Source organism: Dichotomopilus funicola (assembly GCF_033296635.1).
Source record: "Dichotomopilus funicola strain CBS 141.50 unplaced genomic scaffold C8A04scaffold_76, whole genome shotgun sequence".
Taxonomy (NCBI): domain Eukaryota; kingdom Fungi; phylum Ascomycota; class Sordariomycetes; order Sordariales; family Chaetomiaceae; genus Dichotomopilus; species Dichotomopilus funicola.
In genome coordinates, this window is record NW_026944097.1 from 117,410 (window position 1) to 141,652 (window position 24,243).

A 24,243-nucleotide genomic window follows, 5' to 3' on the forward strand; every position below is an offset into this window, starting at 1 on the left:
AGACCACCACAACGAGCACCACGATCTCCCGACCCCGCCAATCCGACCACCACAACACTCACATCAGCATGTACGTCTCACGCCTACGGGGCGTCGCCGCCACCGCGGCCCGCCAGCTGTCCAAGCCCTCGCCCGCCGCATTCAGTACCACGACCCGGCAATTCCAAGACCCCCCAGCTCCGACCTCTTCCTCGAGTTCTTCATCTACCACGACACCAGCGGCAGCTTCTACGACCGCACCACCGCAGGTCGTGGAAGGTGCGGAGCCGACGTCGATCGCACAGGCGCCAAACCGCCACGACGTTTGGTCGAGGTCGCAGCGCTCGCGGTCGGCGGCCATGGTGGGCCCGCGGTTTGAGCAGACGGATTTTGAGTTGCAGGTGGGTTTTCTTTGGGCCCAGACGGCCCTTTTCTCTCTCGTTAAGGGGTGTTTTACTTGGGGCGTTTTGTTTGTGGGCGACGGTTAGAGCATTGGAGGATTCGAAGGGAAGGGGTGGGGTGATACGTGAGGAGTGGGCAGAGGTCTCGTTACGACACCAAGTAACGGAACAGAACTGCATGACCAACCGGTACATATGCTAACCTAGATGTTCGATCTACTATAGCCGCGACCGTATGCCGCCATCGAGCTCATTCACAAGCAACCAGTCCGGTGGACACACGACCGCGTCGTGGCGTGTGACGGCGGTGGTGGGCCAGAAGGACACCCCAAGATCTACATCAACACTGACAAGGCCGAGATTGCGACGTGCGGATACTGCGGGCTGCCCTTTGTAGGAACTCCCTCTTCCACTTCACTGTTTGTTGTTAAGGGGTTCTTGATAAGCTAACGCTTGGTGTTTGTTAGGCCAACGAGCACCACCGGCCCCACCTCGAGTCTCTTCCGGAGACGTCGTATCCGCTTGCTTAGGGGAGTATAAGGTTAAGGGGTAAGCTGGGAGGAAAGGCGGAGGTGCATCTGAGACCTGGATTAGGTTTCTATGTCGCTGCTGTACATACGTTTGAGGTCAATAGACTGGAGTGGTCTCAAAGTTCTGCTTTATTTGTCCAAGCAAGTGCTGGTGTGGAAATGATGTGTTAGGAGCCAAGGTATAATTAAGCTGACGCAGCGGGGCTGAACTGTCATATGGCTTGAGGAAGATGTTCTCTGCAGTGTTCAACAGGTGTGTCGTCACTTGCGTTGTCTTGATCCCAGTAGCCTCAGAGCTGAAGCTGACCAAAACAAAAGCCTCCATTTTGCTGCTTAGCCCGCTCGCGGGTTGGGCTAATTTGAATACATTGACAATTACAACGTCTGGAAAGATTTCTCAACCCCCCAGGGGTGACCCTCCGCCTATCAACAACCACAGCCAACGAAGCAGATCAATCTCGAAGGCCTAGCCCGCAAATACTAACCCAACACAACCGTGGTCGCTGGGCCGTTGCTTGTACCACTCAGTCAATGACACCAATAATAGTCCCATTGATGGGGCCGGGATGGTAGTGGGACATCTTGTTGCTCAACGGTTCTTGTCGGCCGATGTGGATGGGGGCGTCGCCAAACGTTGTGGGATAGTCCCACGGTTTGGTAAAGTTTCTGTGAACCGCAACCAAGGGTATAATTACATCAGTTGGGTACTCATATTTGTTTTAGGGATGGATGTAACCAAGCGTCATAAGAACCACTGGGCTACTTGGGAGCTCATAAAAGACAGCCAGCAAGATACAGAAAAAAAGGGGTGAAGTCAACCTAAAGGAAAGAGGAAATTAAGAGAAAAGCAAGGAAACAGGCACTCAACTCGTCATCCTTGTACCGATGTGCCAGCTCCAGCGAAAAGTTGGCCGGGTGCCAAAACGCCGGCACCGCCACCTTGAAGTAGGTCAGGTCGTCGTGCCAGCACGAGTTGTAGCTGGCGACGGGGTCGCTGCCGTCGAGCGTTGCGTTGTGCTTAGTCACGCCGTCCCACGACCATGCTGTCCGGCAGACGCCGGAGTTGACGTCGTTTTGTCGCACCGAGTTCGGGTCGAACCAGGAGACTGGTGTGAATGAGGGGTTTAGCTGGGTGGTTTGGTTGTTCACTTTTGACTTTGCCCCTTTTCTTCTTGGCCCTCGTTCCGGTTTGTGTTCTTTTGTATGTACGCCTATGCTTTGGTTCGCGCGGCTGTGGAGGGGAAAGCGATGGATAGGGGGCAAAGAAAGAGCTATGAGTGTCGGGTTCACTCACATGTCAGGTTGCAATGATAATCGATCTTGGAGTTTATCCGTGAGCAGGTAACGCTTAGCTCAGTGATGTTGATGGGCTCCCAGTTAAACTGAGATGCATCCTGCAATATGGATTTATCCACAAGGTCGATACTGTTCTCACTAATATCATAATCGCTCCGTTTCAGATAAGGGTAGAAGGAGGCTGAAGAGGCTAGGTGTGTAGCCGAGAGGAAAAAGAAGACAGTAGAGAAGATGGGGGCCAGGGACGGCATGTTGGCAGAGGGTGTTGTAAAGATTGAGAACGACCGACTTATTTTTGTTGCCAGCCGGACTCAAGGGCTCCCAATAACGACATGGGAGAAGGGGAGTGGCATATTATATCTAGAAGAGCGCTGTCTAGATTCACCGCTTCGTTTTCGCACGGCTAGAAACCATGGTGAGCGTACTACTGAGAAACTTGTCTTGGTCATGTTTTGTGATACCAGCACACGCATCCTGACTGACACCGAGGGACAGGTCCGACATAGGACCTTGCGACGAACAAGTATAGCCGTAGGGGATACACGCCCGGACACTTGAGGTCCTTTATTCTTCGATTTGTGTTGAGAATGGAGAAGCATCTTTCTGTGTACGGCGAGATGGTAGTCCGATGGAAAGGAACACTTCACTGGGGTTTAAAGAAATCACAAGAAGGGGAGAAATATGCCGTCGATTTTGCTTCCTATCTGGGGGACCCCGCAAGGGGCGAGTGCACAGCTGGGAAGCGGTTTCACGAGCCCTCATCCTCATGAAGTCGTGGCTGTCATTAGTCTACGTAGCCGATCAGGGGATAACCATACAAAATAAATCTCTTATCTTTCGGCCTGATTTCCTTCGTGGTTCTACGAGTTCGTGGTTTCGTCATTTGCTTCACTCTTGCTTTCTACCAAAACACTGTTATCCGCTAGAAATTTCTCACACGGACGTCAATGTCGTGGAAATACAGGGAGGTGATAAGGTAACTTGAAGACGCGAGGCATCTGGTGCTACGGGATCTTGCCGATGGCCTTTTGGCGTTCCACAGGCTGGCGGGTGTGAGGGTCAACAATGAACATGGTTTCGCACCAACCGGACGAGCATATCTCGCACATACTGCTAGTCTGAGTGGTTAGTGGCCAGTGCTGGTTGGTTGACGCCAACAGGTGTCTCATAACGGTTTTTGTTCAGATACGGCGTTTTCCCAATGTGTTTGTAGATCGAGAGTGGAAGCTTTGGATAACAGACACGATACTCTATTCGGCTACGGAGATCACGGTGCCGTAGGGGAAGCAAGGCCGTAGAGGTGAGCCGTTTCAGCCGCCTGCGGGTTTCTTGCCAACTTCTTTCACATGCATTAGAACAAGCGATAAGGTCTCTGCGCATCACCAAAAAGGGGTTGTACCGTCCAATCCTCGGTCATTCGTAACCCTGGCCGGTTGATGTCGGGTCAGTTCTGGCGCATTTGGGGGCCGCGTGTTGTTATGTCGTCCTGAATGTCTCTGATCCGAGACATTAGGTGTGGGATGTACACAGTACACTACGTTGCGACCTAGGAGCAAGGCTGTCGTAGACAATACGTCGACGGACGACGGACATATTTTCACCCCGCTGCTAGCTTGGTATCCATTGTCTAGGTTAGTCAGACTCAAACTCCCCGGCCAGGTTTGCTCGGCGTCATTTGCCCTCGGAGACCTGTGAGTCTCCAACGGTATCATTGACAATAGACAAAACCACTCAATATCCGGAAACCCGGATTAGCCCCGGGCTGTGAGTGCGGTCGTTCCCGTTTCCACCTAGCTTTACGCCCCCAAGCAAGAACACAACTCTCGCCACGACGCCTAACGGCGGTGTGGGTAGGACGGTTCCTATGCAGGAACAATAACGGCTCCCTCGGTAGATCCCTGAATTCGTGTCACAGTTGTAATACCTTTGAGCTGAGAAAATTGAACCGAACTTCAGCATAGGTTGTGTTGTGTTGTAACTGACACATGTCAGAATTGCCAACGGATTTCAGACCCCAACTACCGAATACATCATCGGGCCGTTGAGAATTTAGTTGATTGGTGTGATTTAGTGGTTCAGCGCTGATGGGAAGAGTCAGCTCTGCCGTATATTTTCCAAAAACTCGGGATCGAATCATGATCATCGTGAGCTGAAGGCGTGGTGTTGTCGGTTGAGTTCAGCACTCGCCACCGCTTGTCCGTTTCCGTCGTCGTTGTCACCCCATGGTCTTATTCTCAGGTGAGCTCGGGGTATGTGATGTGGGGTGCAGTGTACCTGACCTCGGGCTTGCTCGGGTTCCAGCTATGCAGGTGCTGCCTCCGGTCAAACTCTAGGAACTTGTACCATTCTCTGCCTGGTGTGGTGATGAATGTGAATGTGGAAAGAAGTGGATGCCCAGCGATGCTAGTCAATCACTGTTGCTAAAATTAGGGAGATGAGAGAAGGTCGGAATCCGGGCTTGGCGGGCTTGTGGGGAACCACACAACTTGACAAGGCAGACCCGAACCCGCATGGCACACTCACGGCCGGAGTCTAGATGGGGAAGGATCAGCGGTGCTATCTTTGCCCTCCTCTTGATGATTGTTGAGACTTGGAATTCAAAGTGCCATTACATAGTAAGGTATCAAAAAGTACACAAGATAGTGATCTATCGTTGACCAAGGGGAACGTTCGACCTGCAGTCAGCAAATGTGCTGCGATCTCGGAATTTCTTGCTTAGCTAATTTTGTGAGCGGCACAGGTCTGACGATCAGCACCTTCAAAGCCCTAGAGAGGGTGGGGGTGCAGTTGCATGGGGAGAGGGGCCCACCATCTCGCGAGACAGGTGCCGGCAGCGGGGTAACGGCTAACTTGAACGCGAGTTTGGCCCTGAAACAATGTTTCTTGCGAAGACACCCGTCGGGGCATTCCCGGGGATTGCAGCTTGAGGTGTTGACGCAAAGCTGGCCAAGATAATTTTCAGCCCTGGGATCATTGGGACCAGATTGGACGAGTCGGGGTTTGATAACTGGCTTCAGATGACAACCGGCTGGGGGGTTCACCTCCGGAGGTTGTTTGCACATTGTCTCAAGCCGCCTTCGTAGCCAAACGGTCATGCCTATCATCGATATTCATCCAAGATGGCAAAACCCCGAGGGGAAAGACCTTCCGGGGTCGGCTTGGGGGTTCGGCCGAGTGCAGAGCACAGCCCCGATCGTTAACCGGTATTGAGCCAGTGAGCCAGTCAGCGTTGTGTTGAGTCTTTCCTCGAGCGAACATTCAAGCATTCCAACCTGCAGCAGCATTCATTCCCCGCCCGGGACCCTTGCTCAACTGCAATGGCTCGCTCCACAGGACCCTGGTGCTGGGCCCCTGACTGGTGAGGGGCAGGGCCGACAAACAGCCCAGCTCCCAGCGAGTTGGGAAAGAGCAACTTGCATCCTCCGATGCGATTTCGTCTCATCTTTCCTCCACACGAACCGGGCATCCATCCCGCGACAAGTCCGCTGACAGCCGTCGCGAGCTCTTGCGCGTTTGCTTCCTTCTTTCGTAGTTGGGAGCCGCCGACCTTCTGACCTACCGAGCCGTTGGTCCTCTGGGAGCCCGGGACCGGGACACTGCAGCCGTCGCATCGTCGGTTTTTATAACTATTTTTTGCTGTTCCGGATACTTTCCTGATTGCGCGCGCCCGCACAGCGTTGCCCAGCTCTCCGCTCTCTTTCTCGCCTATTCGCGTCCTCAGCCCCGGCTCTTTTTCGCTTGGCCTTTTTGGTCGCGATTGACGGGTGCGTGTCTCCAGCTTGGCTGGTTTGCGCCTTTTTGTTGACTGCGCGAACCGGCAGCCCCAGGGTGTTAAGTTACCTTGTCCAAAGGTGGCTCTTTTCTTACCCGCACACTGTTGTTCCGCCCGGATCCCGACCCGGTTTTCTAGCTGTGAAAGTGGAGGTGAAGCGCCTGCCCAAGGAAGGTAAGGTAGCGACCTTCTTTCCCCTCTGAAACCGGCAGCCCAGGCTGCTGCCCGGTTTCTCGTCCCAAGAACACCCGCCCCATTCGGGCCCGTCTTGCCGTCCCAAGCAGCACACCCGCTCACTGGCTCACTGCCATTGGAGCAGCAGCAGGAGCCGCCGCCTTTAATCACTGAGACTCCCTCACTGGCCCGACCTCGCGCTTACGGCAAACCCCCCCTTTCTTCCTTCCTTTCCCCTTTCCTCTCGGCCCGCCACAACGAAGTATGCCGTCCAGAATCCATTGGTCTGGTAGCAAGAACAATCGCTCGCAGCACAACCTGGTGGGATCGACAGGTGCCGAGGACCCCCTTCCGGTGCCCGCATCAGCGGCTGGCGTGAACTCCCCGAGTGCGGGTGCGGGCGCTGCAAACCCCCCTTCAGCCTCGCCCAACCCGGCCTTCAGCTCCAGCGAATCCTTTCAGCCCGACACCGCGGCCGGCCGGGCTAATCACGCACAACCACCCCCTCCTCCGCCGTCGCACTTGGTCAATATCTACGGCAACACCACCTCCGTTACTGCCGGCCCCAACACCGCCGTCGGTCCGCCCCAGCTGCAGCATTCCAATAGCATTTCCAGTGCTTTTGACGTGCGCCAGCGGGAGCAGCAGGAGTTTGCCGACCAAGTGACGCGCTCTCAATCGTACCGCTACACTCAACCCTCCCCCACTTCCACTCAACTGGCCCTGCTCCAGCAGCAGCAACAGCAGCACCAGCAACAACAACAACAACTGCAACTGCAACAAAACCAGCAACACCCTCAAGGGTCTACTTCCGCCGAAGACCTCACGTCTCCCGGCCACCCAAGCAACATTTCATCCCCTATCCTTGGATCGGCCCAGCCTTCCTACGGCCAGCCGCGGCCACAACCCCAGGGCCCGCCCCCCAAAGCTAAACAATCTACCCGCAAGCTGATCAAAAACATCCTCAACCCCCGTGGTCAGGACTTCGCGAACCAGGGCAACAGCCAATACGGCAGCTCTGCACCTGCACGTAGAAACTCGAAGCGCGTGAGCCTGCCGCCGTCGTACCCCCCGATTCTTCGGACCGGCGTCTCTCAGGTCTCTCTGGATCAGCAGCATCCGCTAGAGTGGCAGAACCAGGGCCCGCCAACCCAGCCGTCCCCCTTGCAAGGTGTAGGAGACTTCCACGACTCGTACGTAATTGAGGATTCTGACCGGCATCTGCACCTGCAGCATTCACAGGACACCCATCACCCTACTATTCGGCCAGTCCCTCCCTCGGACACCGATACATCGTATTCGGCCGAGGACACGGCGTATCACCAGCACCGAGAACACAACCTGTCGCACGGCCAGGTGTCTCCTGAGCTGCAACAACAACTGCAACAGCAGCAGCAGCAGCAGCAACAACAACAACAACAGTACGGCCTCGCTGTCTTTGAGCCTGCCCCGCATCAGCAGCAACAGCAGTCACCGCCAGCGAATCAGTACCAATTCGCGAGCCCGCAACAGCAACAGGCTCAGTACCCGGGAAACACCCAGCAGGCCTTCGCAGGACATCTCGCCCTCAGCCCGCAGCCGCAAAACCCGGAGACAGTGTCACAACTGTCGCATGAATCTCCGGTCCCCGACTCAGACCAACCCTCTACAAACAATAGCATACCAGCATCGGCCGTGCAGACCACAGTGAACTACCCCTCGCCCCCACCACAGACGCAAAATCACCCGCCCGCTGTCCAATCACCCGCCCCACAACAACAACAACAACAGCAACAGCAACAACAGCAGCAGCAGGACATGGTCCCACCAACCGGCGGCCCGCCACCAGCCCGCAGATCGCAGGAAACAGACAAGGCGCGCGACCAGGTGCAGCCACCCCCCGGGCCGCCTCCCAGTTACCGGCAGAGCCAGCAACCCAATATGAACCCCCTACCACAGCCTCCCAATGCGGGGCAACAGAACCCCAACTTCCGGGCCAGCAACGTTCCGGGCGGGCAGCAGTTTGACGCCCAGGGTGAGCCCCAAGGACGCAACAGTCCTCAACCCCCGCCTAGTGACCGTGGCGCCGAGGACCCCGAGAAGGCGTTTAAGGAACTTTGTATGTTTTGTTGACCCTTGTTACTGTCCCTTTCCTATAATTCTTTTTGGGATTGCAAAACCCGCTAACCGTTGGCTCGCGCTTCTCCAGTGACCAAGTACAAGAATGTTAAACGGCTATACTTTGACGGCAAGAAGGAAATCGAGCAACTGAATGGCCAAGTAGAGCAGCTCCAGAATGCCGTCGCCAACCAACGTATATCGCAGAGCCGGACGTCGCTTGATGATAGCGAATATGCCACACGTTTTAATCGCCTCAACGGTGCCATTAACAACCTATCCTTCAACATTCGTAAGGATTGGGTCACGGTACCGTCGTGGCTTGCCCCGTTCGTGAGCGCCGACGCCCTCAAGACGGGCAAGCAGGAGATGACGGCGGTCGGGCGGGCGGTCATCACGCGCTGGATTGTCGAGGAAATTTTCAATCGCTGCTTCCATCCCGGCTTAGACGCGGAGCTCAGCAGACAACTTAAGATTGTTGAGCTTAACATTAGGCACTTCAGTTACACGATGACCAGCCAGGAAGAGTACGATGCACTCACGAGTAAAGTGGTCAGCTGGCGCATGACTACACTCGAGGGCCTGCAAGACGTGCTCAACGGCCCGGACAATGCCAACCACCGTGCGGACTTCACGCGACGCGCCACCAGCAACTTGACGGCGTCGCTCTTCCAGCATCTGTCTGACCCGCCGCCCGCGGGTGTCGACGGCAGTGCCAGCATGATCATCGAGCTGGCAGTCGGCATTGCCAGCAACCTTCCGCTGGAGAGTCGAGATGTGGCTATCGTCTACCCGCTGCCGGAGCAACCGATCCAGCCAGATCTGATGGATGTGGAGAAAACGGGCCTTCCAGCGCTAGAGGCTCGCCCGTCGGACGTGAGCGAAGAAGGCGTGGCGGATGAGGGGAACGGAAACGGTGGCGGGAAAGAAGGACAAAGTAAAGATGGTGCTGGAGGAGCAGCGGGAACAGGCGGCGCCGGCGGCAAGGACCGACGTGGTGACAAGAGAACGGGTATGTTGAGCATTTTGGGGGCGGGCAACAACGGCAGCGCGCCAGGTAGTAGGAAGGGTAGTATTGCTGACGGAGGCGGTATCGCACACATAACAGCTCCCCCACAGCCCAAGGATACGGCCAAGGTGCGCTTTGCCGGCTTCGTAGCTGTTGAGGTGCGCGGCCGGCAGGTGCTTGTCAAGGCGCCCGTTTGGACGCTGGCATGATTGGATGGCGATGGGGACGATGATGAAGCGCTTTCGACAGGTGTTTGAGAGGGTAAGCGGGTTTCCCCTTGTTTTGGTCTTCGGTTACGTGGGTCTAGCAGACTTTTATTGGATGATTACTTATGTTTTTTCTGGGTGGTGGGTTTTAGGGGTTAGGAGAATAGGAGCTCTCCAGCCGGCATTGGAGAAGATGGACGAGACTGAGGAGAGGCGGACTGGTTCCACGGGTAATGGGCCAAGAACGTAAACAAAAACGGAGTACGAAGCACGGGCGGAACACTCGGTCGAGCTAAAAGAGGTTCACGGCAGCAGATGTATTGGTGCGAATGTAAGTGAGGTGAATTTGATTTGGGGGGGAAGGATTGGGAGGAGGATAGAGAGCTTCGGGCATGACGCCTGAATCAACTCTACCTGACCTTCGGAGGGACAAAGGGAGCGAGCGGGGGGGATCTATTTTCACCAACTCTTGTCTTGTCTATGCTACGTCTATATACCCTGGGTATCTGTGTCATGGCAATTGATGTGCTGTGGGCGCCAATTGGTCTTGGTGGGTTCGTAGGTTGTATGCAATAAGTCAACCAGACCTTGTCAGTCGTGTCTTGTATGTATGTGGGAGTTTTCACCGCCTTCCTATTATGTGCAGTTTGGGCAGTTGTGAGCATGCCCCTCCATGACCCCGCCATGCGGCAGAATCGAAAGAGTACCTTGGTCGTCGTACGGTTACCGAAAAGAATCGCTTGGTCGAATCTTTCGTGATAGTCCCATTCGAAGGATCTAGCAGTTGAAGCCATTGAGCAGCCTGGCAAGAGAGCTCTCTTCCTACCTTGTCCCCTCATTTATTCTGTTTCATTTTTCCTCATTTTCTCTTTTTTTTGTAAACCACCTACAAACAAGATGACGGACACCACAGCGCCCGCGCATCTTGACCCGTCAGCATTGGGGACAAGAGAATAGTCAGTACCCCCCCTACTTGCTTGAGATGTTCCAGCCATGAGCGCCCCTTCCATGGTCCCATCAACCCATAACCCCGCCCCTTCACCACGCTCCGAAAGAAGAAGAGCACTAAATCAAACCTTGGTCCAATATCCAGCCACGGAAAACTAACATACCCCCCTTTCTACACACAGCTGGGACAACCTCTACACCACCGAACTCCGCAACCACGCCGACAACCCGCGCGACGAAGGAACCGTCTGGTTCGATGACTCGGACGCCGAAGCGAAGATGGTGGCGTTTTTGGAAGAGCGGGTGGACAACGACGACGAAGGTCTGCACAGCCGGGGTGGGGGACTGGTGTTGGACCGGGATACGGCGTCGGTGCTAGATTTGGGGTGTGGGAATGGGAGTATGTTGTTTGCGTTAAGGGATGAGGGGTGGAGGGGGAGGTTGTTGGGGGTGGATTATAGTGTGTTGAGTGTTGAGTTGGCGAGGAGGGTGGGGGAGTCGAGAAGGGAGGGGGGTGCTGAGGAGGAGGAGGATGATGAGGCGGGGGATGGTGATAATACGGGGGAGAATGACGAGGGAAACGGGGACCGCGGAGATCATGAGACTGAGACTGAAGTCGAGTTCAAAGTCTGGGACGTACTCAACGGCTCATTCAGCGAAGTCACCTCCGCCACCACCACAACAACAACACCATCCTCGACTTCAGATCCCCCCCAACAACCCCCAATACCACCCCAACAGCAACAACAACACCAACCCCTCCCATGCTGGCACATAGTCCTCGACAAAGGCACCTTCGACGCCGTCTCCCTCTCCGGCGAACACGACGCCCACGGCCGCCGCGTCTTTGAAAACTACGGCGCCCGCGTGCTCCATCTCCTGCGGCCCGGCGGGCTCTTCCTAGTCACCAGCTGCAACTGGACCGAGGCTGAGCTGCGGGATTGGTTTGAGGTCAAGACTGGGGTTGTGGCTGTTGGTGTGCCTCAGGGGCAAGGAGAGGAAGAAGAAAAGCGGTTTCGGCTTCGCTTGGCGGGTAAGGTGGAGTATCCGAGTTTTCGGTTTGGGGGGGTGCAGGGGCAGACGATAAGTACGTTGTGTTTTGAGAAGGTGAGGGCAGAGGTTTGAAGGGGGGGGGGTGAGATGTTGTCCGTGGGTGGATAGATAAATTGAGATGGGACGTGGAACAGGGGATGGTGATACCCAGGCTAGATGGAAGAAAGAAGGAGAATATAAGATTAAAATCGAAGCGGCCGTCATCTAAAAGCTACACGCATCACTGCGACCCTGTGTGTTGTGTACTCTTCTAACTTAACCATCTACACACTCCATACATATAACCCCCCGGGCCATCGTAGTAGGCAGTAGGCACCCCCCCTATGTATCCGTCAAGGACTTTCTAACCCTACATCAATCTAGCAAATAGACTATCAGCACTCTTTTCCTCCCGGGACGTCCTCTACAACGCATCTCGCCGCAAGTCAAACAACCGCAGAAATAGCAAAACGAGACACAGGGTAAGAAGAACATGGAATTGCTTTCATTATGACTTTCGTCTCTCTCCGTCTCTCTATGGTGATGTGCTCATCGGCTCGCCAGCCGGCCCAGAAGCCCCCGAAGCGGCAGCCGCCGCCATCGTCGCAAAGTACCGCACGTCTACATCGTTATCCTTCTGTAGCTTCTCCAAACTGGGCGAGATGCGCTCGTCAATCAGCTGTTGGCCCTTGGGAGAAGCTGTGAAGGGCGTGCCAGCCTGCTCCAGTGTGTAGATGGTGCCCTCCTCTGGCAGCCGGCGCAGCGAGGCGATCAGTGCCGAGTATGTCTTAGCCACGTTAAACCGGATGTTGGGGATGTCGTCCGTCGTGAGCTTCTCCAGCATCGGCAGAATCGACGTGGCAATGACGTCCATGGTCACAACGCTAGCTAGGGTCTGTTCACATCGTTAGTCTTGTGTTCATTACGTTCCCACGGTCACCAAGTTGTTGAAAAAGAACGTACCGAGATGGCGAAGCACGTTGTCATCCGGTAGAGGTAGTTGGGGTGGGCGCCCATAGCCATAACCTTAGGGATAATAGCCTCATTCGCCCATTCGACGCCAAATACCTCGGTGAGCTTCTTTAGGTTGTGCGTAGCCGCCTCACGGATGGAGAAAACGGTATCTCCCAGCCAGCCCATGCAGAGCTGGCTCAGCTTATCATCAAAGAACTCCACGCCAAGCTGTCCGGCAAGCAGAGGCATGTGACCGATGATAGCGAGCCGCACGCGCCATTGCTTGTCCTCGGCCAGCTGAACTATAGCTGGGAGGAGGGACTGCGCGAGCAGATCGATGCCGATGACCTGATTTACCAGCTCCAGCTTTGAGATGATGTGGAGCCGGACTTCGGGGAACTCGTCCTTGAGCATTTGGAGGAACATGGGCAGCAGGTGGTCAATTGTCCTGTTAACTGTGTCAGAAGGAGCTCTCTTGGGCAATACACAAACCAACTGGGAGCGTTGTAGCGGGAAACATACTCTTGCTTCCCAAGAATGGGGGCCAGTCCGCTGATCTGAGTTCCGAGGGCCGCCCGGACGTGCTGCGAGCTGTCTGACACCAAGTTCTCCACCGTGCCCATAATCTCGTTGAGGAGGGTATTCCGGTCGACGAGGGCGCAGAAGCCGGGGATCTGGCCGGCGATGGCGGTCCGCACCTCAGCTTCCCCATCCTTAAGCAGTTTTACAAAGGCGGGAACCAGGTCTCTCGACACAACCTCCTCGTCGACAGCCTTGGCAATCTACATGATCCCAGTCAGCATCTCTCCCTTGGAAAACCTGTGTTCAACATAGCTCTCAATACAACCCACCTTTTCAAACCTATCGGCAATCATGTACCGCACCCGCCAGCTCTTGTCTTCTATCAGGCTGCGCAGCGAAGTCAACAGTACACCGTGGCTCGCCTGTTGCTCCTTGGGCACGACCTCGGCGATAGAAATCAAGATTTCGACGGTTAGCAGCCGGACGCTGTCTTGATCATCTTGCACGAGGTGTTGGAACATGGGTATCATCTCTCCGATCACAATGGCCGCGGGCATCTCCTTCACAAACTTGGCCATGTTGGTAGCGGCTTGGCGGCGCACCATGGGTGTGTCATCGTGAACCAGCTGGCCAAACTGCTGGCGGAGCTGTTCTTGGACGGCCGGTGGGACCTTGGAGTAGGGGGCGGTGAATAGGCCACAGCCCGAGATCTTGGATGTGAACCAGTCGGCCTTGGAGAGGCGGATCGTAAGGGGGATGAAGTACTCTTCGACTTGTTGCGGGGAGAGGTCGCCGCAGATCTTGTTCAATGACTCGACGGCCTATCAGGCAAAGGTGGACGACACACGTTAGTGACTTGTTTCTCCCACTACGTCCGCACGCCCTGTTGTCGTCCGCCTTTCCACACGTACCTTCTCTCGCACAACGGGCTCTTCGATCGCGGCCAGGTTCTCTAGCGGGGAAAGGAGAACATGACCAAACTGGGGGCCGCCAACGTAGTCGATAAAGCTCCCAAGCTCCTCGCTCAAAGCAACAAGAACCTCATCCTCATCCTCCACGGACTCTGTGGAGTCGAAGCCAGGTTAGCGATGCACACGGATTTGCGACAGTCGAGGCGCAAGGCTGGTTTAGATAGGAGACAGGAGGGGCGGTGGGGAAGCTGACCATCGAGAAAGGGAATCAGCTCATCACGAGTGCGTTCGGCGCCCAAAGCGAGGGCAATCGTCGACAAGCGGTGGATAGCGTTGAGCCGGAGCAAAACATCGTCGTGCTGTGGTTGTTGGCGAGGCGCGCACGCGAGAAGTTAGCGGATGGGAATCGTCTTGCGGTAAGGAGGAAAAGAAAGAAAGGGCAGGTAGCGTAGCCATCAGGGCAGGCGTCGCGGGCGTACCTTCAATTCGTCGATTAGCACGGCGATGGGGTAGAGCTCATCGTTGGTGTTTGCCGCGTCGGCCATGGTGGGCGGCTGTGGAGGGGTGGAAAGTAGGGGACGCGGCCGTCGCAGGAAAGCGGGGAGTTGGTGGTTTTGTTTGGGCAGTGAGGTCGAGGCTGGATTTTTGGGCAGGCGCCGGGCTCGATAGGTGGGTTAGGCGGGGGAGGCTGGGATCGCGTGTACTACCTATGTAGTGGTGTGTGGTGTGTGGTGCGGGATGTGATGCAATGTGAGGAAAGTGGGTGTTTGGACGACAGCTGCCCTGCTCCTGGAGAATTGGCCCTGGCTCCAAGACCTGAGTGGGTTGCCTTCTGCCGCCCGAAAATGGACCCGCGATGGATGCTCACTAGGTCGTCCTTTGTTGGCGCTTGGGGGATTTGGTAAATCCAGCCTTTCCCCGTTTTAATTTTATCTTTTACCGGTAAGACCCAGGAGGGCAATGAAGACCCTCGTAAGGGCAGCAAATTGGGCGCTAGCGGGCGAGCAGAAATCAAGATGTCGACCGAACGTACTGTGAAAGCCCTTGATATGTAACTCAAGCAACAGGCCTAGGAACAAGGTCGCAGAGGCCTAAGAAAATCCAAGGCTTCTATTGCCCGTTTTGGGCCACTGCCGGATGTGTGGTCAGTGCACTGTGCTCCGTGCGCGGCTCCCAGGTTTACTGAGGGGCTGCTGAATGCTGGGGTGGGGTCAAGCTGTCCAAGTTTGGGATTTTGCGCCCCTTGACTTGCTCAATGAGCCCAGCGCCCAAAACACCAAGACGGGACCAACCGCTAATATTCATCATTGCACACTCGCGGCAGCACGAAGGAACAGAAAATCCCACCATAATACGGGATATCTTACTTCTATTGGTTTTCATTGTTATACTCTATCTGCTTTCTTTAGGTCCCATGTGGGTCCGTTTTGATATGGTTGAGCGCCAGAACCGGGTTTTTACTAAATCTGTGAGGCGTCAAGTTCGAAGAGCAGTAGACAAATGAACGGAAGAGAGGAAGTAGAAGCGGTAACATGCGAGGTACCAACTCAGGGATGAACACCAGGCCCGTCTTGTCTCTATATCCCGGGTTCTCCCTGGAATGGTTACCTAGACAGTGGCTCAGGGGAACAACAAGCACGAGGCATAAGTGATGGGCGATGGACACGATTCAGCTGTGGTAGAACCCCCCCTTGGCCGTCTCGAGCTATACTGGGATCGTAAAGAAGTAAACATTATGTTTAATTCCTTTCCGCCCCTAAATCTAGCAACGCTTTGAAAATTGATCAACGCTAGATTAAATAAACAAAAACGACAACGTCTCTCAATCATACAACCCCACGGGATATGATCCTGATCAGTCCAGACTCTTCATCTCTTGACCGCCTTCTCCATCATCTCCCAGGGGAGCAGTGACATCCTTTGGCTTCCCAGTAAGCCCATCGTCGGGTCCGTCATGCTCATCAGAACCTGAACCTCCCCGAGTCCGCCCCACGCTCGAGCTCCCACCACCAATACCACCGCCGCTGCCAAACATCCCAGGCCCAATGCTCAGCCCAGTAAGCCTGTCCTGCAGTGCCCCGAAGGCGCCTGGGATCCCGCCGGTGCTGGCGCTGCGGTTGAACGAGGCCGTCGTCCTGGTCTCCGGGGTGAGGGCTTCATGAGCGGTCTCTACCCCTGTGAGCACCGACTGACTAGCTGTGAGAGCTGGAGGGTCGAACTTGGTTTCATTGCTCCCGCTAGCCGTGTTAGTTGCGTTCTCGGCCGCATAGGCTGCGACACGCTCCGCCGTCGCGGCTGAAGCGTTAAGAGCGCCGTTCATCTCATCGTCTGTGCGATTGAAGAGCTGGTACCACCACCGCACCTCGCCCTGCCGGGGGAAAATTAGGCGTTCGCGGCCCTTGGTATGGTCATCGATGGTTGGGTCGTATTGCTCGTTAGTGAACTCCTGGCGGCGGCTCAAAAAATAACCCCAGACGCTGCGTGTGCGTTCACGTAGCTTCGCTTCGTGTCGCTGCCGCTCGTTGTTGAACAGGAAGGTGCCGTACTGACAAGAGTACACATGGTACAGCAGACGACGGAGGAAACGTTCATTGAACTCGAATTGTGTTGGGTGCTGTCGGACTAGCTGGTACGTGGCGTCGAGGAACTGCTGGAACACGGGGGAGACATCACTCAGTTTCGTCGCTTGGCCCTCCGTGATGGGCGCGGGCCCGAGTTTCGCTTCGTCAACGGCGGAGCCTTCCTCTGCTTCCGGTGACGATGCGTCCTTTGCGTCTTTGTTGCCGTGGTCCCCACCGACGCTCTTGTTCCAGAAACGCTTCGCGCTTGCAAAAGCGTTCTCAATGGCGTCGCCACGGCCCTCACTTTCGCCTGGTCGAATCGTTGTGCCGGCCAATGCGTCACTATCCACGTTGAACCAATTCTCATGGCTCATATGACCCGACCGGAGCTGGAACATATGCCCAAATGAGAGCCATTCCTTCTCGACCAGAACGATAAACCCTTCAATGGTGCGGTAATAAGGATCGAGCATCAGCTGGGCTAAGGCGCTAAGCTGGCTTGTACGATCCCATCCATCAGAGCAATGGATGAGCACATGCGAGTGTTGGATGCCAACCTGCCGCGCGATGATAGCCGAGCCGTCGAGAATGCCGCCAATGTGCTTCAGCCATTTGCTTTTGGCGAGGAGATCTCGATTGGGCGGGAAGGGAGAAACGTCCGCGTCCTTGATGGCGTTGATGACCTTGTCTAATGAGTCGCGCATGACGTGGATGTTGTCTATATTCAGAAAGACCTTCTTCGCAAATCTGTAGTAGTCCATGTTTTCCGACCCCTTTCCAATCGCCTGCATGGCGTACGAGTTGATTGCAGGCCTGGCGTCGACAATGAGGTTGTGTTGTTGTGCACCATACACCAAGCGCTTCCCCGTCTTCTCATCATACTGTTGTGTGTTGGCCCCGGCGATCAGCTCGTCTTCCATTCGGATCCGCTCCGTCTCCGAGGATGACATGTCTATGTCCACACTATCTGCACTCAAATCCACATGGCTTGACGATGCGCTCCGCTCCACCATGACAGGCGTGTTAGTATCCGGGGAGTCGACGGAAGCAGAAAAGCAAGCCCCAACGAGCCGTTCATCCTGGATGCTACGATTCAGTCGTAGACCTACAAACGGCTGCGAACTGCGTGTGATCGAGCAATTGTTGACGGGGTGCAGGTAGCTGAGTGTCGGTATGCGGGCGCGAGAGCGGAAAGATGAAGCGTACTTAAGCGTGCTATCCGAAATCTTTGAGGGTACCGCCAGAACCGCGGGGTACGTTGGGGAGAAAACATAGTCCTTATTGATCGTTGTTATCCTCCACCCAATGTCGGGCGATTTCTCGCTGATCCCCTGTCTCTTAAACTCGGCCCTCGCATCGTACAAGTCCCAGCCGTTGATCTTATTCTCCGGCGAACCTGGGGGGGGTTTGTAGTGAAAGGCCAGGAGGTGGTCTATGCTTCCCAGCCTACACGTCCTCGAGCGGATGAATTCGAAGGCATCGCGGGCCTGCTTGTCGTCGGGAAAGTTGAAACTGACGTAGGTGAAGTCTCGGAAACGGATGCGTATTGAAGAAGGTACCCCGCTAGAAGGGGTGGTCGGCCGTAGTGTGCAGTGGGAGATGATGTGGAACGCAAACCAGACTTGCTTGACCAGCTTTTTAGACTCGGAATCGGCAGTAATGGCGGCGGATTCGGGCGGAAACCGGAAGACGAGATGGTAGTCATTAAGCGCAATGTCGCCAAGCTCAGGTTTCCCGCCTCGTAGTGCGTGCACGTTGTGGTAGACCTGGGATGTAATTTAGTGACATCCCCCCATAACCACACTGCTTCCACAAAAGGACTTCACGTACGTGCTTGTTTTGTGGTGCTGCCATGACGAAGTAAGGAATAGGAAGAACGCAATGTTATTATTCTTTAAATGATTCTTGCTTGTTGGGGACGGAGAGAATGTGCTCCCCGCCCTCGTAGAGATCCAAGCGAAGCTCGAGGTGAGAGGCTAAAGCGAACTTCAGCTACTTCCGTGGAGGAGATGAGAAGCTGGAAACGTGGGGCGGTTCGGGGGCATTCATCCAGAGTGGTTTGGCAAAAGTTACTAGGTTGACGTGGGGCGGCCCAGCATCGTCAGCACTGGTGGGTGAATGCTGTTGTGGCCCGTTTCTCAGGTGGTTCGCTGAAATTGTTGGGGGAGATGGAACAGCATCACAAGACCTGCTCCCGACATGTGCTTGCCAGTTGATGGATGACAGGCCGCTGAGAATGGCCCAGTGCGTGGTTGCTTGACGTCGAGAGGTAGGGGTGCCCCACCTCAAGCATACTGCGGGGCCGAACTGGCCGAACAAGACAGCCGCAAGGCAAGGCTGATCAGTGTCCTTGCAGCCACCCCTGGTTTTGTGTAAGAGCCACCCCCTCGAAAGATTCCTGAAATCTAATTGGCCAAACTTAACCCTACTCCACATCCAGAACCTCACAGGCAAGACAGCCCACTAAGAATTCACAAAAAGCCCGTGGCAGGACGAATTTCCCCCAATCTGAAAAAAGTTAGGTGAACATCGCGAACCCGTCGGACATCTCAACCTCTGCAACAATTGAAGTCTTGAGAAACTTCGTCGTCAGATTCCAACCATGGCTGTCCCCGGTACTCAGATGTAAGTCATGTCATTTGTTGAAAAAATGTCCTTGCGCTTGGGAGTAGATGGGAGGGTACTTGGCCGACAACACGCACCACTATAGCCGACTATTTATCTCGACAAAAAAGGAGGGGGTGGAGGGGGAATCAGCAGCTGGGGGTGACAGTTCGTGCTTTGGGAGATCATTTTTCGGTAATTTTCAAAGGGACAATCGGTTCTAACGTATGCCTCTCTTTTTACAGCTCCAAGCGGAGAAAGTTCGTCGCCGATGGTGTGTTCTACGCCGAGTTGAACGAGTTCTTCCAGCGCGAGCTGGCCGAGGAGGGTTACTCCGGCGTCGAGGTCCGCGTCACCCCGACCGTTACCGATATCATCATCCGCGCCACACACACCCAGGAGGTTCTTGGTGAGCAGGGTCGCCGCATCCGCGAGCTCACCAGCCTCATCCAGAAGCGTTTCAAGTTCCCCGAGAACTCGGTTTCCCTCTATGCCGCCAAGGTCCAGAACCGCGGTCTCTCGGCCGTCGCCCAGTGCGAGTCCCTCCGCTACAAGCTCCTCAACGGTCTCGCCGTCCGCCGTGCCTGCTATGGTGTGCTCCGCTTCATCATGGAGAGCGGTGCCAAGGGCTGCGAGGTCGTCGTCTCCGGCAAGCTGCGCGCCGCCCGCGCCAAGAGCATGAAGTTCACCGACGGCTTCATGATCCACTCCGGCCAACCCGCGAAGGATTTCATCGACAGCGCCACCCGCCACGTACTGCTCCGCCAGGGTGTGCTCGGTATCAAGGTCAAGATCATGCGCGGCAGCGACCCCGAGGGCAAGTCTGGCCCCCAGAAGTCGCTCCCTGATGCCGTCACTATCATCGAGCCCAAGGAGGAGACCCCGGTTGTGCAGCCCATGAGCCAGGACTACGGCGCCAAGGCTGCCGCTGCCCAGGCCGCCGCCGAGGAAGCCCGTGACCAGGAGGCTGCTGGTGAGGAGGAGCCCGCCCCCGCCGAGCAATAGGATGCTCACGGCGGTGGTGATGTGGTTTCTTCCTCCACCGGATTGCCTGAATCTGAGCCTTCGTTCGGCGCTCCCGCTGCCGACTTTTCGAGCGCTGACACCGGCTTTAACGACGACACCGCTGGCGGCTGGTAGGCGCCTGGAAGGGAACAAAGGCAGGCCCTGGCTGAGGGAGATTTCTTCGGGCGGGCCACACGCTCGAAATTACGGTTGTGGATGGATGGGTTATTTGGCGTCAACTTTGAGCATATTGCATTGAGTCTGCGATACGGGAAAACGGACGGGAATGGTGCTTTGGGATGGATTGTAACTATCAAAATCAACCCATGACCCATGGACAGGGTAGTTACTATGTAACGGACGATCCCGCACTCGCTCGGGGAATGATACCTCTGAACAAACGTGCAAGTCCCGTGTGTGATGTGGCCTAGATGTCTAGGCCTGAATGACTGCCCAACAAATTCCCTTTCCACAAACCCACCGCAGCTTCCGGTTCGATAGCCAGGGTGCACACGGAAGTATTACAAACTGATCATATTTGTAACTATGAGCAATGGGATATGCCGTCCCATCAAAAATTCTAATTCGGCAGTAATACAACATGAAAGCGATGTCTTATTGTACAATACATATCTACAACGCCATATATGACGGAGATCAAAGTCGTAGGAGAAAAGAAAACACAGATTCCTTCGACGAAGGGGAAATGGTAAAAAGAACAAAAATGTGTAATCAACCCCCCTTTATAACGCCTACGGCGTGCACATAGCGCTATGCTTGCATGCCCAACCCCATCTGACCCGATCCATCCATCCATCAGCCAGCCCGTGGGGCCACACCCCTTTTATTTCATGTAGGTACTGTACCTGGCACTTTCTCGGTGCTCCCAATATCCCTCTTTCACCTCCTTTCCTCATTAACGCCCCCCCACCTTTCGGCATCCGCTCGATGCAACTGGGTAGTCCACCCACTTATCTCCCTGCCTTCGCCGACCCAATATGCCTTTATTCTCATATCATCACAGAGGTATGTCCTCCATCCCTAACGCACCCGCCCGCCTCCTTAGAAACTCCCGAAATCTCACCTGTCCGTCCTTCCATCCGTCCGTCCATTGCCCTAGTCCTCGCCGTCATGAAGTAGATTCTAGTAGAGCGAAAAAATGAAGATAGATGAAGGGGAATAGGAGAAGATGAGAGACTTGGAAAGAAAATAATAAGAAATACACCGCCATATTGGGGTACACCATTTGGATGACTTGTTTTGGGCCCGCTCTACCGTCTGCTTTTGCCTCTTTCTCTCTCGCTCTTGCTTTATTCTAATGTATCGAGGGCCTCTTCTAGACTCTGACTCCCATCCCTTTTACTCCCGGATATCGGGCACCATTCCCAGGGTCCGTCGAGTTCATAGGTGTAGCCGGGGATATGTACGGGTGTGCCACAGACCTAAACAACTGGAATGAGGATCTAGCATCAAAATGCGGTTTTGCAATATGAGAATCCGAATAAATAGGCCTCCCGGGATCATCAAGGCGGTGGTGGAGCAAAAGGCTTTTCTTCAACGACAAGGACACAGGCAGAGAATAAAAAGCGATGCGCAGACACGAGAGAACAGGTCAAGGCAGTCCATTCCCATCCCCCAAGACTCATACCTTTTCACCTATCTCCGGACCCGCGATTCTGCATCTCTATCGCCTCGTTCCCGCCCCCCTTAACGCCCAACCGACCACCCCTACCCGCACCGGGACCGGTACTGCCCGTCCGGGAACCACCACCATTCCCACCCGCATTCCCGCCGCCATTCCTATTTTGACTACCACCACCATTCCCGTTTGGCGCATGTCCATTCGACGTCCGCTGCTGCGAAAAGTTCGTGATCATGGGCGAGCGCGGATCGTCCTCCTCATCGGTGTCTTCCGCCAGATCTGTCAGCCCAAACGTACCGGCCGCCGCGACGGCCTCCTCCTCGTCATACGCGCGGATCAGACCCTCGCGGTCCCGGTGGATGCTGCCGCCGCCTTGGGAGCGCCGCGCTTCCATGCTCATGCGGGTTTGGAGGCTCGAGATCATGTCGGTGCCCGTAATGTCGCCGTTGCCGCGGCGAGCGAGGATCTTGTTACCGTTGGGGTCGTTACGGCTGAGGTTAAGCAGGTAGACGCCGGTGAAGGTGACGAGGAAGCCGCAGAGGAGGGAGAGGGTGTTGACGGCCTCGGTGGTGTTGAAGCCCTTGAAGAGGATGAAGGAGGCGCAGAGGGTGGCGGTCGTGAAGGTCACGTAGTACAGGGGGTTGACACTGGCCCGAAGTTAGCACGGCCACCGGGGATTCCAAGTTGGTGTGGGTTTGCCTCGAGGTCAAAACGTACATGTTCGTGGGGAATTGGCTTAGCGCCTTGTTAAAGTAGTTCATCTGAGTCAAGATGCAGACCACGGTAATGATCATAAACACGTAGGTGGAGGGGTGGCTGAATTGGTTGTGGCCCGCAAAGGTCAGCTTCAAGGCAATGCCGAACGCCTTGACAGCCATGACTGAGATCGAGCCGACGGTAGAGCAGATGCTTAGGTAGACGAGCGGGTTCCTCTTGCCGTACACGGGGCCGATACGGTAGATCATGACGCCCGCAAAAATGCAGACAGCGAGTGTGTAGAACAAAAAGCCTAATCAAGTGTTAGCAATGGCGCTGGTGTCGAGGGAATCTGAACATGAGGCCGGAACGTACCTGGCTGGATCGCATAGTTGAGGATCTGATCGACTGTCTCGATTTCCTCGTCAGGGGGGGCATGTAGGACAATGATGACGGCCCCGATCAGGCAGATGGCGCTCCCCAGCTTGCCCAATATCCCGAGCTCTTCTTTCAGAATGTAGGAGCCCAAGACGGCGCCTATCAACACGGACAATGCGCCAAGGGGCGTGACAAGAATCGCGGGGGCAAAGGCGTATGCCGCGAAGTTGAATATCTCTCCAAGGACCACTGTGAGCCGCTGTCAGCGCATCTGTTCCCGTCTCTCGAATCGGGGAGGTGGTGCTTGTTGGGGTGATCGCATACAGCAGATGATGCCTGCCCACCATATCGGGCTGCGCAGGTAGACGAAGCCATCGCCTTCGAAGCCATGTCGTTCCTCTGCGTGCATTAACCCCTATGAAGACAAATTCGTGGTCAGTGTCATCGTTCGGGTTCGAGTGGTCAAGTCGTATGTCGGCTGGGCGGTGTCGTGAAGGGTAAAAGGGGTTTCCCATACTTTCTTCGTGATCACGAAACTGGTGCCTGTCGCGCGGAAGGTTAGCGCCCCGTGGCTCTAGGGTAGTTAAGAGATGAAGGTGCGCATACCAATGGCTAAACTGGATGTCATGGCTAACGCCAGACCGATATACCTAACCGTGAGAACGGCCAATGTTAACAACTCTGCGCCCCTCTGGCCGCCGTGACGGCACTTTTCCAACCACGCAAGGGAATACCGTACTTGTCTTCCAACATCTTCCCTTGTCAACAACGGACGGTCTAACTTAAGCGAATGCGGGGGTAACGACAATGCGCTACCCGGTCGATAGCCGGTATCTCGAAGCCGACAGGCTGAGGTGGAAGAGGGAGAGGACGTTCGCGCCGGGCGAGGAACCGTAGAGAGAGCAAAAAAAAACAACAGGAACAAGAGAGATCTTCAGCGGGGCCGTTGCCAAAGATGCATTTGTTGGGGGCGTGTTTGCCAATCGTGGTCGATAGCAACTCTCTTTCCCTTCTCTCTTTCTTTCTGTTCCTCTCTCCGTTATACAGTTGTTCGTGGCGTCGTAAGTGAGTTTCGTTTGCCCGTTGCCTTCCAGGGGGGCTCGGGTTGTTGTGTTCGCGGCCGTCAGAAGAGGACAGAAATCGAACTCGTTCGGCGTTTCCCTATCCACTGTGCGCGCGCTTGGGCCCTTGTTTCTTCCCTTTTTTCGTCGTCGTACAGGTCGAAGATCGGGTGATTGAGACCGTCTAAACCCAGCAAAAGGAAAATGAGAGAGGAAAACAAGACCAAAAAGGACCGCGAGGCGCTTCGTTCCCGTCGTTGCCGCTGTGAGTGATGGCGAAGTGTGGTTGTGGTGGTGGGTTTCGTTCCGGACAACCTCGCAACAAGCTCACAATCGGTTTTGCGCCGCGGGAGAGCTTGGTTTCATTCGCTCGGGGCCCCCTGCTGCTCTGGAAATGGTGCGAACAAGTCCGGGGGACGGGCGGCGGTTTCAAGAATCTCGAGCGACCCCTGCCACGACGACGAG

At 55.3% G+C, this 24,243-nt stretch overlaps 8 protein-coding genes across 8 annotated transcripts; 4 read left to right on the top strand and 4 right to left on the bottom strand.

Moving 5' to 3' along the window:
- Positions 1-68: 68 nt before the first annotated feature.
- On the top strand, positions 69-910 carry C8A04DRAFT_14862 (lactobacillus shifted protein; the record flags this gene model as incomplete). The annotated part of the gene is made up of 3 exons (XM_062778266.1): positions 69-380; positions 606-773; positions 848-910. The coding sequence occupies 3 exons, from the start codon at positions 69-71 to the stop codon at positions 908-910; spliced, it is 543 nt and encodes a 180-aa protein (XP_062633907.1).
- Positions 911-1,434: 524 nt separating this feature from the next.
- On the bottom strand, positions 1,435-2,457 carry C8A04DRAFT_14865 (uncharacterized protein; the record flags this gene model as incomplete). Its single annotated transcript, XM_062778267.1, has 3 exons — positions 1,435-1,576; positions 1,779-2,016; positions 2,205-2,457. The coding sequence occupies 3 exons, from the start codon at positions 2,455-2,457 to the stop codon at positions 1,435-1,437; spliced, it is 633 nt and encodes a 210-aa protein (XP_062633908.1).
- A 3,959-nt stretch (positions 2,458-6,416) lies between these two features.
- C8A04DRAFT_14870 (uncharacterized protein) lies at positions 6,417-9,467 on the top strand (the record flags this gene model as incomplete). The annotated part of the gene is made up of 3 exons (XM_062778271.1): positions 6,417-8,250; positions 8,341-9,261; positions 9,358-9,467. 3 exons carry the CDS (start codon positions 6,417-6,419, stop codon positions 9,465-9,467), a joined length of 2,865 nt encoding a protein of 954 aa, XP_062633909.1.
- Positions 9,468-10,361: 894 nt separating this feature from the next.
- C8A04DRAFT_14861 (protein-lysine N-methyltransferase EFM4) lies at positions 10,362-11,537 on the top strand (the record flags this gene model as incomplete). The annotated part of the gene is made up of 2 exons (XM_062778265.1): positions 10,362-10,420; positions 10,595-11,537. 2 exons carry the CDS (start codon positions 10,362-10,364, stop codon positions 11,535-11,537), a joined length of 1,002 nt encoding a protein of 333 aa, XP_062633910.1.
- A 442-nt stretch (positions 11,538-11,979) lies between these two features.
- Positions 11,980-14,376, bottom strand: C8A04DRAFT_31957 (armadillo-type protein; the record flags this gene model as incomplete). The annotated part of the gene is made up of 7 exons (XM_062781926.1): positions 11,980-12,339; positions 12,408-12,846; positions 12,921-13,180; positions 13,250-13,741; positions 13,832-13,983; positions 14,085-14,190; positions 14,311-14,376. 7 exons carry the CDS (start codon positions 14,374-14,376, stop codon positions 11,980-11,982), a joined length of 1,875 nt encoding a protein of 624 aa, XP_062633911.1.
- Positions 14,377-15,686: 1,310 nt separating this feature from the next.
- Positions 15,687-18,246, bottom strand: C8A04DRAFT_31958 (protein-tyrosine phosphatase-like protein; the record flags this gene model as incomplete). Its single annotated transcript, XM_062781927.1, has 2 exons — positions 15,687-18,158; positions 18,223-18,246. The coding sequence occupies 2 exons, from the start codon at positions 18,244-18,246 to the stop codon at positions 15,687-15,689; spliced, it is 2,496 nt and encodes an 831-aa protein (XP_062633912.1).
- A 748-nt stretch (positions 18,247-18,994) lies between these two features.
- Positions 18,995-20,001, top strand: C8A04DRAFT_39840 (uncharacterized protein; the record flags this gene model as incomplete). The annotated part of the gene is made up of 2 exons (XM_062784734.1): positions 18,995-19,017; positions 19,242-20,001. The coding sequence occupies 2 exons, from the start codon at positions 18,995-18,997 to the stop codon at positions 19,999-20,001; spliced, it is 783 nt and encodes a 260-aa protein (XP_062633913.1).
- A 1,652-nt stretch (positions 20,002-21,653) lies between these two features.
- C8A04DRAFT_14866 (magnesium transporter NIPA-domain-containing protein) lies at positions 21,654-23,369 on the bottom strand (the record flags this gene model as incomplete). The annotated part of the gene is made up of 7 exons (XM_062778268.1): positions 21,654-21,750; positions 21,850-22,290; positions 22,361-22,652; positions 22,715-22,966; positions 23,042-23,132; positions 23,235-23,260; positions 23,324-23,369. Coding segments are annotated over 7 exons (1,245 nt in total), but the record flags the coding sequence as incomplete, so codon positions are not given.
- Between the last annotated feature and the right edge of the window lie 874 nt (positions 23,370-24,243).